This window comes from Pelobates fuscus, chromosome 1, assembly GCF_036172605.1.
Source record: "Pelobates fuscus isolate aPelFus1 chromosome 1, aPelFus1.pri, whole genome shotgun sequence".
Lineage (NCBI taxonomy): Eukaryota > Metazoa > Chordata > Amphibia > Anura > Pelobatidae > Pelobates > Pelobates fuscus.
In genome coordinates, this window is record NC_086317.1 from 384365748 (window position 1) to 384386466 (window position 20719).

At 38.6% G+C, this 20719-nt stretch overlaps 1 protein-coding gene across 1 annotated transcript in view; it reads right to left on the bottom strand.

The window, feature by feature from the left end:
* KMT2D (lysine methyltransferase 2D) overlaps positions 1-20719 on the bottom strand; it is a 109118-nt gene that overhangs the window by 25789 nt on the left and 62610 nt on the right. The window contains exons 25-38 of the mRNA XM_063426065.1: positions 20446-20523; positions 17527-17688; positions 16810-16873; positions 14360-14583; positions 14063-14136; positions 11204-11254; positions 7552-9339; positions 6783-6956; positions 6384-6538; positions 3514-5447; positions 2519-2642; positions 993-1077; positions 790-856; positions 376-608 (exon numbers count right to left, since the gene is read on the bottom strand). Of these exons, the coding sequence (XP_063282135.1) occupies positions 376-608; positions 790-856; positions 993-1077; positions 2519-2642; positions 3514-5447; positions 6384-6538; positions 6783-6956; positions 7552-9339; positions 11204-11254; positions 14063-14136; positions 14360-14583; positions 16810-16873; positions 17527-17688; positions 20446-20523 (5213 nt within the window). The remainder of the gene's footprint in view (positions 1-375; positions 609-789; positions 857-992; positions 1078-2518; positions 2643-3513; positions 5448-6383; positions 6539-6782; positions 6957-7551; positions 9340-11203; positions 11255-14062; positions 14137-14359; positions 14584-16809; positions 16874-17526; positions 17689-20445; positions 20524-20719) is intronic.

Consider the following 20719-nt stretch of genomic DNA (forward strand, 5'->3'; position numbering starts at 1 on the left):
TGGATTGAGCCAATCCTATTACTAATATTTCTATCTCTATCTCTATACATACACACACAAAACGTTCAAATGAAATGGTGAGATCACAAAAAAAAAAATGGCCTAGAAGATACTAACTTTGTGTTACTGAAAATGTTTACTTCCCATCTAAAGTAATTACAGGATTAAGATTTATTTTATATTTTATAGTATATGTATAATAGTAACAATATAATATGTTCTAGAACAAGAAACACCAAGATCAAAACATAAAATGTGGCCAGCTAGAACTATAGATTATTGACCAAATGTTCTTTTGTCATTTACAGAACATTTTTTGACGAGTAATCAGAATTGGTGGAAATGCTTCCTTGGCATTTTAGTGGCATCACACACCTGGTCCAACTGTTTCTGGATTTTGCTTTGTTGTTCTGTGACTAGTTTCAGCTTCTCTGCGTCAGCCTCAGGGAATTCACGGCCTGCCTTCTTTGCTGTCCTCTGCTTAGCGCACAGAGCTTTCCTGGACTTCCTGTGCACCCCAATCTGTTCTTCAAGCACCTTAAGCTGCATCTGCAGGAGTTGCTGTGTATGAAATAGCCACTCTTCATACTGACGTTGATCTGCATCATCTACAGGGGGAAGGAGGAGGCAATTTTAGATAATTTAGAGAATAGATTTCCTGTCTGGAATTCACATGAAATGTTCTATTTAAATCTAAACCTCATTATGCAGCTTCAGAATGTACATATACCCCTAACTTTCACACCACAAGTATTTTGCCAAAAACACTTAACCAAACATAACACTTACTGATTCCTCCCTGAACAAATGGAGGAGGGTTTGGGCGGGGCTGCGTTGGGTCAATGCTGCTCCTCTCCTAAAAGTGGTTAAAATAGCATAATTAAAATAAATAAATACATTTAAAAAAAAAAACACAAATAAAAACATAATACACTGCAGAACAAAAAGTGGTTCTCTTGGAAGTTTGTCTTTTGAATACACAAACTACATACCTGGGCAGCACCAGAGGGTGTCTGACTGCTGGGCTCTGTTACTCCTGGAACTCCTAGCCTTTGAGCAAGAAGAGATACCTGTTGTCTTTAGAAACACAAAACTCAGATTTAAAACTAGTATAATTGTTAACATTAAAAGGAGCCTTACAATCACATTTTACCGATTCACGACCAAAAGATTTTCAGAGATTCTGGTTTATGAGTTACCCCCCACCCCCATCTGTCTCATAACTTAACACTTACTACAACACTAATTAAGAAAAGACAAAATAAAAAACACAATAGCACATTTTGCCACAGTTTTGTTCATAGTTCTACATTGTTAGTACAGAAAAATAAAAATTACTCAAAATAGATTCACTTTGAGTCCTAAATATTAAAATGTCCAATATGGCTAGGATTTTAATTCATGTTTGGAACATATAAGGGGGGGAAATGTGTTTGTTGTTGTTTTTTTTTTTTTTTTTTTTTAAACAATACTTTTCAAAATCTGACAAACTGAGACAAACTTTAAAAGGATACTCTCCAAAAAACAAAAACAAACAAGGTTTTTCTTTAGGGGGTTTATGTGAAAATATAGATAATCTGTCTGCATCCTTTGCAAGCTGTTTGCTTTTTCCCCAGCACTCACTTACACTAGAGATGTCTCCTGGAGAAACCACTGCGATCAAACTGCCAGAGCACGCATATGATCGCAACTCCCCTATGCTTCTGAATGAGCTGTAGAATAGCTCATTGAGAAGGTGGAAGTTAGACACGCTGTAGCTCTGAATAACCAGTGTTGTGGTCTATAGAAAAATTATTGACACTAGGCACAGAAGGAGTTTCTCTAAAAGAACACTATAGTGTTAAGAACACAAACATCTTTGTGACTGGCCCGACCTCCTCGGCTGAGATAATAGATATTGATGATTTCAGCCAATCCAATGTTTTCCCATAGGAAAGCGTCTGATACAAATAGTTTTACTCTGACATTTCTGCAGAAGCCCCTCTAACAGCTGTCCATTTTTAAAATGTCATCACTTACCCAACAAAATCTGCTCGTTATACTGCAATTGTTTGTCTTTTCCCCCCCACCACGTTTCATTTTTAAGGTTGATTTCACAAGCCATGTATTTCCCACTACTGTAAAGACCTTTAATGTGTCTTGTCCTACTGCAGTCGAGTACAGCAATAGCCCCCATAGAAACCTTTCTCAGATGTTTGACATTTAATAAGGGTTAAATTACAGAACTGCTGGTTGATTTACTGGAACCATTCCACATTACTGTTATGGGCACCCAGCATTGCTTGTACTGCAAAGGAAGTCTATTTCCAGACTATGTCACATGTGACGTATAAAAAAAATTAAACATTTTTAAAAAAAAGAGTGCCAGTTCAAAAGACAAATATGAACTTCCAATTTATTTACAGTATGTAATTTGTACAACGTACTCTGTGTGTAGGTGGTCAAAAAGGGTTTAATTATACATCCTAAGCCATGTAACATTTAAACTCAAAGAAAAGATAAATCAATGTCTGCATACCTGTTAATGCCAGGCGTGACTCCAATAGTACCTTGAGCCATCACCTTCTTTATCCCCTTCAGAGCAACCATCTTGGCCTTAGCAATGGGATCCAAGATATCATCAGGTGCAAATTTATCAAGATCTATAATAAAAGCAATTGTTAGAAAATGGCTTTTTGTAGTAAAACTCTGCAAAAACAGCATTTATTAAAGCAGCTGATCACACACACTTTTTACTCAAATGTGAGTTAATAAAATGGCTCCTTACAAAGTATATATAAAAATTAAAAAAAAAAAAAAAAGCACCCACCTAAGTTGAACAATTAAAATAAATTACAATATCCTCAAACAAATCTCATCTCAGAAATAACATTTAATTATGTGAATGTGTACTTATGGGAATTCTGCAGTTAAACTACTCTTCAAAGCTGTAAACTAAGGGCTGAGCATAGTCCAGGAAGTACTAGTGGTTCATATGAGAATTGAGTAACAAATTCATACCACCTGGTCATAGGATAATATACTGAACAAACAAGTCCATATAAATTAAACATTTCAATGTCCTATGGTGTACTCAAGTGATGCTAGTGTCCAGGTATTTTCTAAATAGAAATTAACATAGCGATAGCACTGTGTAATGAAAAAGCATTAAAAACACAGTCTGATCGTGTTAAAAACAAAGTAAATGGACTGCCATTAACTACACTGTACTCTTACAATTCTCTTACAGTTTAACTGGAAATTGTATTGTTCATATTGTACAGTCACTCGAGCAGTCTTTGCAAATACCCCCTCTGACAACGACATTTGGTTCTATGGCAGCACTCAGTGGAAAGCGTAAACATCTGAAGATTATGTGTGGCTAAATAGCATCTTAAATAAGATTTTCATTTATTCATTTGTTAAAATAGGTATTCTGTGTTTACTTTGCTCATGCAGGTTTGCTAGGTTTTAAAGAATATATTAACATTTATAAACATTTTGCAAAAAAATAAATAAAAAATATAATTTTACCTGTATCCGGGAAAAGGCTGCTTGGCAATGGCTGCTGCTGCACAACTAGTGATTGTGGTTTAATTCCAATCTGCTGCCCTATTGCCGATTTAGCAGGGAGAACCTGTTGTGAAGGACCAGCATTCGGTACCATGTTCTGACCGCTTATCAAGTGACCTGGAGCTACACCAAGGGTTGCATCTAGGGCAGAGCTTGCTTGTGCTCCAAGAAGCCTTTGCTGCATCTCTTGCTGTGGTGTTAGGAGCTGGGCCGTGGAACTCAATCCTTGGTGCCTAGATACTAGTCCAAGCCCCACAAGCCCAGCTTGTTGGCTATCTGGAGGCTGTTGAATGTGGGCTCCCTGCTGCTGAGTTGACATTGAAGAATGAGTTATCATTGGATGCTGCTGTACACCCTCTGAGTGCTGTCCTGACATCAGCTGTTTTTTCTGCTGTTCATTTTTTTCATGTTCTAAAAGATCTTCTATAAGTAGTGGCAGCTCACTAGCTACAAGTGAACTTTCCATCTTATCCAAATCATCACTGGGTGAATGGCGAGGGCCTTGTAGAGCCAGAGTTCCTTCATCCAACTCAAACTTTCCAAGCATTAGGCCACCCTGATGGGTAATTACAGAAGTTATACTAGATTCCTTACTCTGAAACAGGGATCCCCTCAAATGTGATGCATGGGCAGAATTTGCACCAAGAACCTGATGGCCAGTTCCAGTCTTTAGCATGCTAGCTCCAAGCAAAGATTTTTCAGTTTTAATAGATATTGAATTGCTAGAGGAAAACTGGCAGGTGCTTGTCTTTAGGCCTCCGTCTTCTAGCTTTGGTTTTAAATCACCTGAAAAGGGAGAGTGCTTTGTTTCCATTGCATGATTAATTAGGGGTGCTTTCTCAGCTGCACTGAAAGAGTGAGTGCCCAAACCCAACTCACCTACTAGTTTCTCTTTGGTAATCTCCATATTTGCACTAGCTGGGGACTCCTTTTGCAATTTTTTAGGAGGGCAGTCTGTTTTTGCGTCATCATCAGCACCAACATCAGGGTCCATCTTCAGCATTGCTTCCTCTTCTGCTTTTTCATTGGCAGACTCAACCAGTCGCAAATGCTCATTGAAAATGTCCTTTTTATCCCCTGTATCCAACTCGGGATCAGTATATGCTAATAGGTCAAACTCATCCCCATTTAAGAGATCATCTAAGTGGGGATCATTTGTCTCCAGGTTATCTAGATTGCCTAAATCATCGTCTGCTTTAGCCACATCAAGACTCAAATTTGCCAAGTCATCGTCCTCCAAGTCTTTATGAGTGACAAAATCAACATCCAGTTCCGAGGGATCATCACAAGAAACTCGTCCACGCTCCAGTACAGGTGCAGATGTTTCCTTTGAGCCTTCTGCTTGAGCTGTGTTTTGTGTTGAAGGATGTGTGGCAGGTTCTTGCTGTTGTGGCATTCCAGTGACATTGGAAACTTTGGTTTGAGTGGTCTGCAGGACACTTACCATGTTTCCTGCTTGAAGGGAAGTAGAAGGTGAAATTTTTGGGGTCTGCAAAAGTTGACTTCTCATAACTGGAACTTGTAAGGGATTAACATCACCTCTCATAACTCCCGTAAGAAGAGAAGTGTTGCCTATATCACCTGGTAAATAGAAGCGAGGTCGACTTTGAGAACCAGGAGTAGAAAACGCAGCCCCCAAAGGTAGTTTTTGTCCATGGTGGCGCAATTCAATATATGGTGCGCCTCCCACTGTAACTGAAGTTGTGACCTGATCTGCAGGAAAAGGTAATCGCATCATTCCACCACTATTAACTGATGTTAATGACTGTCGGTTCACCTCCTGGAAGCGATTAGGTGTTAAAGTCCTGTGTGGTGCTACAGGAGGTTGCCAGACCTGTTGCTGATCAGGAAACGATGCCCTTGAATAAAACGGTTGAGACCCTTCGGTGGAGTGTCTGTGCAAAAAAAAAACAAAAAACAGTAAGTTGTATGTTATACACAGACATATAACATTAAGTTTACTCCAGAGAACAAATGGCTAGAATATTAGTAAACAAGAGAAAGCCAAGCAGAAGTCACATGGATAAAGTGATGTGAAGTAGAAAGAGGTAGAACAAAGGTACTTTACGCTAAATTGAATGAAAACTAGTAACACCATAACTAGCACAGTATGTTGTAGTGGTTATGGTGCCAAGAGTGTCCTGGTGCCCCATAATGGAAAGTCAAATGATTCCACAGTCACGCCCCATCAGATGCTCCCAAGGTTGAGCGCTTTTGTTAGCTCTGCAATGCTTAGCTAAACAAATAGAGCTTGCAGTGCAGAGTAGATGGGTAGTGCCGCCTGGTGGAGCCCATTTGCTGGTCCTGTGCTGATAGAACTAGCACCATGCAAAGAGTGCTTCAGCAACACTCTATGCACAGTGTGCCCTGGGTGGGACTGGCTGGAAGGCTGTCAGTACCCTGTTCGAAACAAACCCTTTCCATTTTGGGCATCAACAATGAAGCAAGTCCTGTCCCAGTCACACACCTGCCAAAGTTGTGTGGTATTTAACCTTTACCAATGAAGCTTATGTATGCATGTGTATAAATATTATATTATATATGCCTACACATATACATAAATATCAATAAAAGAGTGCTGAAATGTTAAATTATGTAGCAATTCTCATAAATGAAGTATGACTAGCACATTTAATTGGGTATGCTCTAAAGAACACATACTTCTAAAAATTCCAAATCCAATTAGCATTGAGCAGTTTTTATACATGCAAGCTTCCAAGAATAGTGATGAAATTACAAGGTACAGCAAAATCAGTATATATTACTTTTAAATCACACCTCAATGACTTCACAAGAGAACCCATAACAGAATAAACATTCAGCCAACGTACCTTCCAGGAATGTCCACAGCTCCAGGAGACGGCGTAGGAAGAGGTGTGTTCACCCGGTCTTCCTGAGGGAAAGACGAAGGGGTTACACTTTGTCCAGTAACCTTACCAGCAGCTGTATTGGTGGAGGCAGGAATTGTTCCAATATTTGTTTTCTCCTACAGGGCATACAACGCAAAAATCAGGATCACGAGAGGCGAGTTCCCCATTTGTTGGCAACAAAAGTAATAATATTTCATACATAAATAACATTTTAAGAAAAAATTAATTGATACATACTTTGCAACAACATTTGTATCCACAATGGATAAAAAGATAACTGAAGAGTTTATTTGATCTTTGTTTTAAAAAAAAATGCACAAATTCCCCTAGTTACTACTGTATAGTAAGATTCATACAAACCGGTGTGGGAGGGTACATCATAATGCGTCCAGTAGGATCGTAGCCTTGTCCACTAGAATCTGCATTCCACCCTGCATGTGATGAACTCAGTGCAGCAGCAGCTGCCTCTTTTTCCTGCCTTAAAGTGTTCCTCTGTATCTGCTGTCTGATGAGCAGTTCACGAAGTCTCTGACGCTAAGATTAAACGCACAGGTTAAATTAGACAAATATTTCAAGAAAAGAAAAAAAAATGACAATGCCAACACCTTAGCAACATAAAACATGCATTTTTGCTGATTTTATATCTGAAATCTATGCTGCTGTTCAGTGGCTTCCACCTAGGATTAATCCGCCTTGGCAAGTGCCCCAACCAACCAGCATTGGAGGTTTGTGGTAGACGGCAAAGCTATTTTATGCCAGCTGCATTCTCACAGTGCCAATTCTATAAGAGTTATTTTTTTGGTAAGTACACTCCTGTACCAATGTCCTGAGTTACAGCCATCCTACAAACTTTACTGTGACATAAGGAGTAAAGCATGCTTGCAGAATAAACAGATGTGGGTCTAACTTTTCTTCATCCCTTTCTTCTTCACAAGATTTTGTGCAGACATCTAGCCAGAGGAATATGACTTACATGCAGTCTGCAATGACCCCCTATAAAACTAAACTCAGTATTTTGAAAATGAATACAGTTTTGGATGTATGAATGATATTTAGAACGTTAATGCAAATGGTATACTATAAAGTTATTTTTAATACTAGGGAATAGAATGGATGCATATGTATGTACCTGTCTTTGTTTCTCTAGCTCAGTCTGACTCAAGTTACTTAGCGCAGTTTCAGGTGTGCCTTGCAACTCCGGAACTTCTCGAACTGGGGTGCCTAGGGCATTGGGAACCCCAGCCATATCATCCCTTTGCTTTTCTGCAGGAGAGTTCAGGCCTGGCCTCTGGCCAGTAGGAGGTTGGAAGGGTGCTTCTTGAGGCAGTACAGATGGAGGTCGCATTGGAGACTGTGCATACACATCAGGAGTGCTACTATTTCCGGTCGAATGTGGGCTTCCAGACTGATGGAAAGAAGAAGGGTTGCTGCCAGGAGATGTATAACTTTGTGGTTTGCCAGAGGTGAAATGACTGTTCACAGAATGGGAGGGAGGGAAGCTGGCTTGGTGAGAGGGAGAACTCTTTACACTATCAGGGGATTGAGGGAAAGTGAAACATAGTTGGCTTTGGGAGTTTGGATATACACTGGCACCAGGAGACCGAGCAAATATGGAATTCTGCTGTTGGTTCACTTGAATTTTGGGGTGGTTTTCAAGTGGCGGCTGATAACTTGAACTGGCAGGAGAGGTGTTCGAAAGTTGGGCAGCAGGTTTAAAGCCTTGTTCTGACACCTGGGCACGAGGAGGCTTATGAGGTGGGGCAAAAGGATCCCGTGAGTGAGGGCGAGAAGGTGGACGGGAGTATGGATCTGGAGACTGAAATCGTGGAGTGACTGGGGACTGGCAAAATGCCTCAGCAGACAATGGCCTAGGTGTTAGTGGAGACTGTGAGCTGGCCTGTGACTGGGGGCTTGTGGGAACACGAGTGAAGGGATCCGATGTCACAGATCGGGGAGTCAAATTGCAGCTTCCTTCAACTGACTGAGGACGTGGAGTTAGAGGTGGCTGGGAATAGGGGTCTGTGAAAGGGGCAGCAGATGGTGGCCTGTAAATGTCTGAATGGTGTTGAGGTGATGTCACTTGTGCCTGCATATGAGAATCTCTGTGCAAGGGTGCGGGACTGTGGGGCTCTATCTGGGACATCCTGGGGGTTAAAGGTGCTTTGAATACATCACATTTAGTCTCTGTCCCATCAGATGACCCAACGCTGTGTGGAAAGCCTGGTGAACCAAGTCCAACATCTTCCTTCTTGATTTGAAGGAGAATGCCATCTGATTGTCTCTTGTGATCCCCATAACGTGAAGGTGATAGCATGGGCTCAGCAGGTTTGCTAGAACTTGCACTCTCAGATTGGCACAACCTTGGGCCTGGACTTCCAACCAATGAAAGGTTATCAATAGAGCCAGTAGGATAGCGTGGTTTCATAAAAGGTTCTGGGGTGAGTGGCTGATGATGTGGGGTAGCTGGATGACATGACTGGTAATCAACAGTTTGAGCTGAATGCTGTGCATTCCGTGCAGGTTGGTTCTCTGATCCAGAAATAGTCTGGAAGCTACCACTAGAAGCTGGAGACTGTCCCAAGGAAGACGTATATCTGGCATCTAAAGAATAAGCAGGAGAGTTGGAGAAAGGCTCCTGAGATGGAGATTGGGGAGGGAGTTTGAAGAAAATGTCACTGGGAGATTCTGCTCCCGGAGTGCCAGCTGATGTGGGTTTAAGAAACATGTCAGAGGAAGAAGACATCCCAGAGCCACTAGACATAAAGAGTTCCTGTCCTGAAGGAACACCAGCTCTAAAATCAGGAGGGCCAACATGATGAGAGCCTGACGGTCCCGGAATCTGAAGCTGAAGAACTGGACGTTCTGCTTTCCGCACAGCCTCAACTTTGGACTGCTTGTTGATTTGACTTTCTGCCTGCTGTACAAGTAAAACAGATTGCATAAACAAATTACTGAGCAGACAGCAAAAACACAAATACAAAAAGGAAAAACGAAACAAAAAAAGGCTGAGGACAGTGTTTGCAACAACATGAAATCAGAATAAACACCCCAGAATTAAATCGGTTTGGTTTTACTCAAATGTATTGCTTTCTGTAGAGATTAGAAAGTGTGTTTTTGTTTAAATAAAACACTCTAGGCACTTGCATTGCTCGATAATGGTAAGGATAGTTTGTTTCAGTGTGTAATCTATGTAATAATAATGCATAGTCAAAGCACGGTTGCATCTATTATAAGCACTCCACAGATAGAAGGAAGGTGTGTGGGGAAGCTCAATGCATGTAAATGTAGGGTAACGAAGCAAGTTTGATAATGTATGTGATTCATAGATTTCCAAGGCCAGCATGATGTGTGTATGTTTGTTTCAAACTAAATAGGCTTGTGGAATTTAAAGGGACACTATAGTCACCAAAACAACTTTAGGCTAACAGCAGTTTTGGCGTATATATCATGCCCGTGCAGTTCCACTGCTCATTTCTCTGCCATTTAATAGTTAAATAACTTGTTTGTTTTTAATGCAGCCTTAGCCACACCATCCTTGGCAGTGACTGACACAGCCTGCATGAATATAAAATATTTTACTCCTAAATGGCAGAAAATTAAAGCCGTGAGACTGCAGGGCTATGATCTATACACCAAAACTGTTTCATTAAGCTAAAGTTGTTATGGCGACCAGTGTCCCTTTTTAAATCCGCAGTATTATATGTCTGACATTTAACATTCTGAGACTTGCTAAAAAAATAAAAGTAATATGTTTATGGTTTTAAACGCAAACATTTGGGAATATGACTTTATAAACGGTAATATGATTTCTAAGGAGTTAATAAACAAATGTGTGGACTTATTTTTGGAGAATGTAAGCACACATTTAAATAACCATGGAGGACTACATATTAATGTAGTGGTTTTGGTGCAAAGAATTTGTTTCTTCAGTCTAATTCTTCTAAACTTTGCCATTTGTGAGAAACAATGTTTACCTTTGCCAATGCTAGAAGCATTGGGCTGGACCAGAGAGCCTCAAGAACACTAAACAGAATTATAGCTATTTTTGCTATTAGGGTTCCTTTAAAAGAAACATACTTAAAGGGACACTAACCACCAAAACAAGTTTTATCGTAGTGAAGTGGTTTTAGGGTATAGATAATGCCCATGCAGTCTTACTGCCCAATTCTCAATCCACTTAAGAGTTTAATCACATTCCCTGGCTGTGACTCACATAGCCTACCTACACAATTCTTTCAAAAAGGATAAATTGTTTAGATTCCCTGTAATTAATTTAGAATTTCTAATCTCCTGCTCTCGTATTTGCCTGCTGTGTGTGATTAATGTTCAGATAAGGCAGAGCAGGAGATAAGAACTTCCAAACTAAACATACTGTACTGCAAGATGCATTTGAAAATTTAAAAAAGAAAATATATAATTAATATTGGCTGTGTGAGTCACAGCCGGGGAGGTGTGGCTACAGCTGCATAAACAAACAAAAGGGAGAGAATTTACCAGTGAGGTTGCAGGGGCAAGGTTGGTCTGGTGCTTTGAGTATCCCTATAGTATTTAAACAAGAAAAATTATTTCACAGATAGAAATACATTTTAACAAACGGAAGGTTATTTATATTTAAAAACAAAAACAAAAAAAAAAAACCCTCTTTATAAAGACAGCATAATTAGTGATACAGAATACAACAACTTTGTACATCATTATGAAAGAGTTTGCATGTCACAACATTCCAAAATGCCATTTTATTTTGTTTAAATGGTGAATATTTGTGAAGTTTAAGGTCTTACCTTCTGAACTTTATTAATACGATGTGCTGCACGGTTGTCTTTGGCTTTTTGCTGTAGAATAGCATAAACACAAATACAGACTTTAATAATACTTCTACAGCTTTTCCAAAAGAAGGTGGGCTTCAGAGAGGACAATTGAGGAACCATTTCCAAGTTCCATTTCAACTATATCACAAACCCTTAAAATGAACAGGTCTACACTTTATAATGTATGGTTTAAATGGCAGTCCACTAGTATATTTGCTGCCAATGCATCAACTGTATTACAGTACAAACACAAAATCCACTTCCCTGGCCATGGCAAGATTTTTCAACTTCACTTGATTACTACCATATTTCCACTTAATATACCTCAGAGACCATGCATTCACCGACTGGGATTCAGTAGAGTCCATCCCAAAACAGCGATCGATTTAGAATAAAATCAGCAGCATCCAGATTATATCAAAATGTCATATTTCCTCAATATAAGAACTATTTTATAGGTTTCATTTAATAAAAAAATACATATATACACACACACACACACACACATATATATATATACACACATCTATCTATATCACATCATGGATCAAGTTGCTGCTACCAGCATATATCCATGAGGTTCTTCATTTTGTGCTCTAGTTTGTGCGTTTTGCTCTGTTTTGTACTGCTCTAATGGCTGTGCTTTATTTACTTGTGAAACAGAAGAAAAAAAGACCGAAAAGGGCAAAAACATATATTGAAAACCACCAAGAAAGGTTCCAGCTGCCGATTATCATTCTCAATACCTACTGGTATATAAGAGTCTCTTAGAACACCTAAATCGATCAATGAAGAAGTCCTAACGGATGAAACGCGTAGGACATCTTTACTTTGTTTTTATTTTACTTGCTTTATTTTACTTTTGTTTTATTTGGAATCTGCCACCCTGCATATTAACCTTCAGAGCTTCCTGCTATCTGCTGAGAGAAAGAAGCCAGAGAGAGAAGATGCCCATCTACTACTCCAATGAACTTTAAGGGTTAGCCCTATTTAAGCAGTGTGTTTGGAACTGATTGTTAGATTGTTTTTTGATGTATGAATTTTAATCATTGTTTTATCATTTCGGTCCCTGAGGAAGTTCTAGCATAGAACGAAACGCATAGGACCTGTGGACTTTTTTTATTTCATTTCATTTTATTTTCATATTGATCCAATTTGTTATTTTGTATTTTATTTGACTTTATTTATCAATTAAAACCGTTTTTGGGAGCTGTTTGGTGAGGCTGTATACTTGCTACGTCCTAGCAACCGGGCACCCTGCGGTCATTATTGAAGGAGGCCTTCTATTCCAACCCCCATCTTTACTGTGGGGAGGCACCTCTGATAGGCTTTAAAAACGCTTGGAATTTGTGAGTGTAATGTTACACCTTACAATTTTATTTGGTTTCAAACAATATTGCACTACGTTTTCTATCTTTTATTATAGGTATTTCAGCGATATCCTAAAAACCCTATCTTCCGATATATCTATATTATATGGTTACCAACTGGGAGGCAACCGTGGGATGCTGTTTGTACCTATAAGTTAAGTTATTTTAATACATTTGTGTTTGCATTAACCTTTTACTATTGGTGGTTTGCAATTGTTCTTTTCTATAGACAGTCCCCGCCCCGCTGCAAATTAGGACCCCCAGGAGCCATATGATCGATTGATCTGAAAGAGCGGTCACATAGCCACAATAGGTGTCCACAGTGCTGCCAGCAGGGGGACTGCCTGAACTGACATACAGTTAGAATAAAATTACATATATATCAAAATACATTTAGAATGAATATATATATATATATATATATATATATATATATATATATATATGAAATATACATATGCCCATATACATAATTACATAAATATACACGGAGACTTCAAATATATAAATATGTATACATATTTAAATTCTATGTGCATATTTCTGTAAATTTTTTACATAATTAAGCAATTTTTATCAATCACAATTTGGGGGACCTGCCTGACAACCCAGGCCAAAAGTCCAGAGAAATTAATTTGCTAGCACTATATTTAACCCGGTAACTTTCCAAGACACCCTAAAGCCTGTACATGGGAGGTATTGCTTTACTCAGGAAACTTCGCTGAAAACAAATATTAGTGTTTCAAAACAGTAAAATATATCACAGCAATGATAGTCAGTGAAATTAACTTTTTTGGGATTTTTCACACACAAACGGCACTTGACAATTGTTGTCATACGTTTTACGGTTTTAAAACACTAATATTTGTGTTCAGTGAAGTCTCCCGAGTAGAACAGTAGCCCCCGTGTACAGGTTTTATAATGTTTTTGACAGTTACAGGTTCAAATATAAGGGCGTTTTTTCACATTGAAATTTGCCAGATTGGTTATGTTGCCTTTGAGAGCATATGGTAGCCCAGGAATGAGAATTACCCCCATGATGGCATAGCATTTGCAAAAGAAGACAACCGAGGGTATTGCAAATGGGGTATGTACAGTCTTTTTTAGTAGCCACTTCGTCACAAACTCTGGCCAAAGTTAGCATTCATAATTGTTTTTTGCCTTTTTTTTTTACACACACAAATATAAATGCTAACTTTGGCCAGTATTTGTGACTAAGAGGCTACTAAAAAAGACTGGACATACCCCTTATTGAATACCCTGGGTTGTCTACTTTTCAACAATATATGGTTTGATGGGGTAAATTACATTGCCCGGCTTCAAAAAAGTCCCAAATACGACATGAGTGCATGAGGACCAGCTGTGAAAATCCCAAGTTGGAAAACTGGAATGAGCACCCTCCAAATAAGGTATTTTAGCCCCTAGAGAACAGACACACGCTTAGAACTTATGAAAGACTTACTAAATATGGAGCTTTGTCTGGGGCTGGGACTTTTCTCCATAACTTCATGATTTGCTTGCACCGGTTGGACCAATCTAGCATGGAGCAAAGACACAGTGTGATAGTTACAGAAGAAACAAAATTCATCACCATCAGTTCAGGTCCTTAGAAATCACACAGTACATTCAAAACAGCAATCCTAATCTTAATAACTTTAAAAGATTATACTGATCCGCTTCAAAACATGTATGGCTATTATAACCTAGACCAAAATCTCCAGTAAAATTCATCTTTCATTGGACTGAGTGTACTACTCACCTGGGTATTCCAGCTTGAGGTTTGGGAAGTTTTTATTAGCATAGAGGACGGGTGATATTGTAGAAAGCTCCCCTAACTCTTCATCTTTCTCCCAACGTTGTAGGCTACGCTGATTGTAGGACAGACCTTCTGATTCCCCTTCTGTTGGTGTAGTGGGCGTAGAAGCGGTCGTCCAGGAGCTGTCAGTGTCACAATGCTCTGGACTGAATAATCCAGTCCGGTCTCTATTTAAAAAAAAAAAAAAAGAAGAAGAAATGAATTACAACAATGGACTAGTTAGAACAAAAACAAGTCTGAACAACCAATTATGCAGTATGTAAAAGTCTGATTTTAATTCTAAACAAAAACCTTAAAGGACCACTATAGGCACCCAGACCACTTCAGCTTAATGAAGTGGTCTGGGTACCAGGTCCATCTAGGGTTAACCCTGCCTGCTGTAAACACAGCAGTTTCAGAGAAACTGCTATGTTTACAATAGGGTTAATCCAGCCTCTAGTGGCGGTCATGTGTCCTTAAGGGGTTAATTCAAGGGGTTGCCCAAAAATATTGTAATGAAATGTTTAAGAGTTGCAACCATTTTCATATATACAGTCCCTTATTTCAGGTGCTCAAATGTAATTTGATAAATTACGGTAACACAATCATAAATAAAATGTTAGTTTTTAATCCTTTACAGGCAATGACCACATGAAGTCTGGGACACATGGACATCACCAGACACTGGGTTTCCTCCTTTATGATGCTGGGTCAGGCCTTTACCATCTCCAGTGGTTTGTGTGTCTTTCTGCCTTAAAGGGACACTATAGTCATCAGAACAACTGAAGCTTAATGTAGTTATAAGGAGTATAGTCAATGAGACTTCATAATGCAAGACACTATAATTACAATTGTAATTGTGAATTGCCAGAAATTGTACTCTTGTTCACACATACAGTTACCTTTCCTTTTTTTCCTCTGTTACCCTCACACATGAAAAAAAAACTCATCAAAATTCAAAAATAAAGAATTTAAAAATAAAAATAAAAAATAAGGAGTATAGCATGTCCCTGAAGACTTTTTAATGTTAACACTGCCTTTTCAGAGAAAAGACAGTGTTTAGATTACACCTCTACTGGCCACTGCTCAGATGGCCATTAGAGCTGCTTCCTGGGTGGAGACGCTGAACTTTCCCCATAGAAATGCTGATTGGCCAGGCTGTCATTTAGCCCCGCCTGTCTCCTTGACGATCTCCGTCTATCCAATGCTTTTCCTATGGGAAAGCATTGGATTGGCAGAGATCATCAATTTGTATGTCAGTCAAGGATGGAGATCAGGGGCAGGTCTGTCCGACCTGCACAGCACTGGAAAGAAGGTAAGTTTTCTTACCTTTTAAAGAGGAATAAACTACCTATATGGTAGTTTTAACACTGTAGGGTCAGGAATACACATTTGTGTTCCTGACCCTATAGTGTTCCTTTAACCCCTTAAGGACACATGACGTGTGTGACACGTCATGATTCCCTTTTATTCCAGAAGTTTGGTCCTTAAGGGGTTAAGCTTTGTATTCAGCAAGTGAAGTGCATGCTCGTTGGGTTGAGATCAGGTAATTGACTGCCATTGCAGAGTATTCCACTCCTTGGTTGCTTTCGTAGTATGTCTTTGGTCATTAACCATCTGTAAAGTGAAGCGCCGTCTAATCAGCTGATTTTGGCTAAATCTGAGCAGACACTATATCCCTATACACTTCAGAATTCAACCATCTGCTTCTGTCAAATCATCAATAAACAAGAGTGACCCAGTGCCACTGAAAGCCATGCAAATCTCCACTGTGTTTTACAGATGATGTGGTATGCTTTGGATCATTAGCCATTCCAAGCCTTCTCCATGCTTTAGTTCACAACATTCTGGTACACTTTGGTCTTCCTTTTTATTCTCAGAATGTACTAAGATTTTGATTTGGCCACTCCAAATGTTCCTGCTATCTTTGATGGATTCATTTTTTTTATTTTTTTTTTGCAGCCTAAGGCGTGTCAATTTCACTTGCATTGAGAGCTCCTTCGACCTTCCAAATGTCACACCTGGAATCAACCAGACCGTTAACCTGCTTAACTGTTGAAGAAATAACTAAGGAATAGCTCATACCGATCCATGAAACAGCTTTTGAGTCAATTGTACAATTACTTTTTACTTTTTGTGCTAAACCCTTCCTCCAATTTGGATGTGCATAACCTCAAATTAAAGCGGAGAGACTGCACTTTAAGCCCATATTCATGATGTAACGGCAAACAGTCAAAATAAATAACGAAACTTGTGTCAGTATCCAAATATTTCTGGACCTAACTAAACTGGGATGCTTGTTAGACTTGTAACGTAAACCTAAAGTTAACCTACTGTGAATAAATGGATAATAATGGTTTGCCATTTAAAAAAAAAAAAAAAATTTTAAGGGACAGGATGAAATCCATACACACCTGTTCTCTATGAATCCTGGCTGGGAAAAGGAATCAAGGTGAAGAGGAGCAGCCATTGACACACCTGAAAAACAGCACACTCATTAGGAGCAGTATATTGATATATTTTCTTTTGTGGCTTTTTTAAAAGCCCTATAAGAGAAGCAGTGGGTTGGGGTAAAATGAAGCATGCCTTCTCATCAGGAATTTCAAATCACAATAGACATTTAGCAATTTCCTCCTGTTAAAAGACAGAAACCATTTCTCCTGATCAAAAGAGAGTGGCTGTGGTTTTAATTTCCACAGTCATAGGAGTACACACTAAAGGGATATATAGGAACAATACCATAATTACAAATATTCATAAGCAGTTCTCTCATGGACAAACCTACAATCTAACTATTTACTGTGATTGTTGATAGACCCTCCTGCTTAATTTCTGTACCCCAAGAGTTGTTCTCAAATTTATGAAGACTTTATATATATTAAAAAAAAAAAAGCATATAAAAATAATAAAATCAACATTTATATATACCATATATTTTCCCATATAAGCAAGAACAAATCTAATACATCAAACAAAAGGTTTATGTGGATTTGCACTGACTAGACTAAACAGAAAAATGTATTATCCACGTGTCCCATACTTTTTAATATATAGCACCTTCCAGTTTTTGGTACAGGACATATCTTAAAGAACTGCCATCTAGTTTACTCAAACTGTCAACTCTGTCATACCTTGAAGGAAAGGTCTTTGCTGCTGAGGCTGGTTAACAGCTGCAGGAATAGATGGCCCCTCAGTCCTTCCCGCAGAACTGTTAACAGTCTGCTCACTATCTGGGGGTCCTAGAACATCCTTCAGAAGTTGCTGTATGTCGGTACTCTCCATTTTAGGCATCTCTTCAGATTTAAAAAAAAAAAAGTGCTGTTAGAGGAGGTGTACCTATGTAGCATTTAGGCTGGCATGCAGGGTAATAGGTAAGACACAAAAGGCATACAAAAGTAATACAGTAACAAAAAAAAAAAACCTCATACTGCATTGTCAATCTACAGACGCTATTACTCCCATCAGCCCAGCAGAGAAGAAAAAAAAACTGTCTATAAACAGTGAAGTACGAAGGATAGCTTTCAAATTAAATGGTGTACATATTTATTTCACAGAAGAAGAGGGTAACTATAGAAGAAGAAAAATATATAAAAGTCTAGCAGCACTATGAAAGGAAACCTTTTAGGTACTTTACATTGGACTCCATAAAGATCTGCTAAAATAGAGTCTGAGAGGAAGAGAGATCTTCCAGAACTACACTTACTATTAGATGTAGTTACTTAATTTTATATCAAATGCAATCTAAGGTTAAATCTTCTCGATTTGTTAACCCAAGGATCTCTCACAGCACCAAGATCCCTTTCTGGGTTCAGTTTTAAGAAGGCTAAATTAGTCGAGAAGATGGAACACCAGCTTACAGCTACAAATCTCTTGAAATATAGGTGCACGAACTTTTAAATCACAAGTTGTTAGTAACGTTAAACAGCGCCAAGTGTACAGTTTTAGAAATATAAAATATGATCCAAGCCATATGCTGTTTAAACCGGTTGGATTTTGTGATTCAAATCAAACAGCATAATACATTCTAGATGCAGCTTTAAAGAGGCTAAACACATAAATACAAATTATTAAAACTATTACAAACAGTGCACTCTAAACAACATTACAGCTACAGCTTGCTTCCTAAGGTCCCCTGATTTAATGTAAAAGTATTTTTTTTTTTTTTTTAAATAGTGAAATTATATAGACAGTCTTTGTTGTCCCCGCTTGGCTTGATAAATTGCACAGAATTAACAGAGAGTCAGCCCAGCACTATGAGTCAAATCAATGCGGTCTAGATTATAATAAATTGACAATATTGAAGTATTAACTCATCTGAGGTAAGGGCAATTTGTGTGCACTGACAAGATCCAGGTTAATGTGACATTGATCCTAAATGGTTTAATTTTACACCTGGGGACAGAGTCAGAGGTTCCTAGGCAGCATAACTACAGTAAGCTGTAGCAGTTAGGTTGCTTAGAGTCCCCTTCAACTATCTGGGAAGAGAAGGTGTAGCCAAACAAACCGTTTATCAAGTTAGTCTGCTTACATTTACAGTTGGGCAGTATTCAGGATAAGGAGTGAGTTTTAACAGTGATGAACAGACTGATGGTAAACAAAATTGCTCAAATCTGCAATTCCAGTAAGCACCAGGACACATGCATATTATTACAATAAAGAATCAGGAAAGACAACACAACTAACAGATTAAGGTATTCTGACACAGCATTAAAGTGTTACATTTCTGAATTAGAGATTTCATGCCATTCACTGTGTTACCATCAAGACAAGGGTATACCCAAACATAGCATTGACCAGATGCTGTATCAATATTTTCCAGACATCCCAATGTGGAAGTGTAGTCACCTATAGCTAAATATCCAACACAAAACAGAAATACAGTGCAAGAGGAAGGGATGGGTGCAATTTAAAAATATATATATATATCAAAAAAATAAAAATAAAATAAGAAAGGGGTGGGAGTGAGACCAACCCTCCGTGGAGATTTTATCCAGATCCGAGCCGAGGGCTCCTTCTGGGTGCATCACTGTAATTCTCTCTGCGGAGTAAGTAACAGCAGCAACATTCATGATCTCAGTCTCTGACGTGTCCTCTGCGGGAAGGGGAGGGTAAATCACTATTGCCACTTGGCCGGACACAAGGAGAAGGAGGAGAGATCTGATTCAAAGCTCTTGATTTTCATTATTTAGGCTACCGTTTGCAATTACATAAAACTAAATATTTTGAACACTTTCTTGATAATCTTGAACAACAAAAGTCTATAGAAAACAAAATGCTCACAGAGAATAAATCGATGTCTTCATGGTTTGGCAAATGTATTATTTTAAGAAGATAAGACTGCTTACTACAAATATTTATGAACAATGATAATATATTTTAATAGATGCTATAGGCATTAAAACAACTTTAGCTTAATGAAGCAGTTTTGGTAGATAAATCACGCCTCTGAAATCTCACTGCTCAGTTCTCTGACTTTTGAGTTAAATCACTTTTGTTTATAAAGCCATAGCCACACTTACACTGGCTGTGACTCACACAGACTGCATATTTTTTTTTAATCACTTTGGAACAGATGTTAACTTGCTTTAGAAGTTTTTATCTGCTATGTAAATTTAACTTTAACCACAAATAGGAGGCTCATGTAGACTCTAGAAAGCTATTAACAGCAGGATATAATAAATTCTAAATTAAACAGAATGTGCAAAAAAAGAGATTTAAACATTAGATCTCTCTTTAGGGGATGTGTTTAGGAAAGCTGTGCAAGTGACATGCATGGAGGTGTGACTAGGACTGTATAAACAGATTTAGCTTTGCAGGGACATGAACCATACACCAAAACAGGTTCAGCTAAAGCTAAAGATATTTGATGCCTATAGTGTCCCTTTAAGTTGACATCTCATCTGAAGTAAGGCAAAAAAACTGGATATATTTGCCACACTGCAAACCAAAAGACAACCATCTGCAAAGTGTAAATTATCAGTATCGCAAGACAATAATCAAAATACTTTGGGCACAGTAATTCCCCCTATTTCAAAACATGCTTTGCACACCTGGATTTTCAGTTTTCGTTTCATTGCCATCGGATTCTTCATGTGGCGCAGCTGAAGCAGGCGTAGCAGCGGTCTCTTCTGGAAAAATATAAAAATATGGGCATATTTCAAATACAGTCTGATGCACTTCATTAGACTCCATGGTCTATTGGGCACTGGTGACTTCCAATCCTAGGTTACTTATATGTATTTTACCTTTTATAATATGAACTGAACAGGTGTCTTCGTAACCCATCACAATTGTGCCTTTTCTGTGCATTCCCAATTGAGAGGT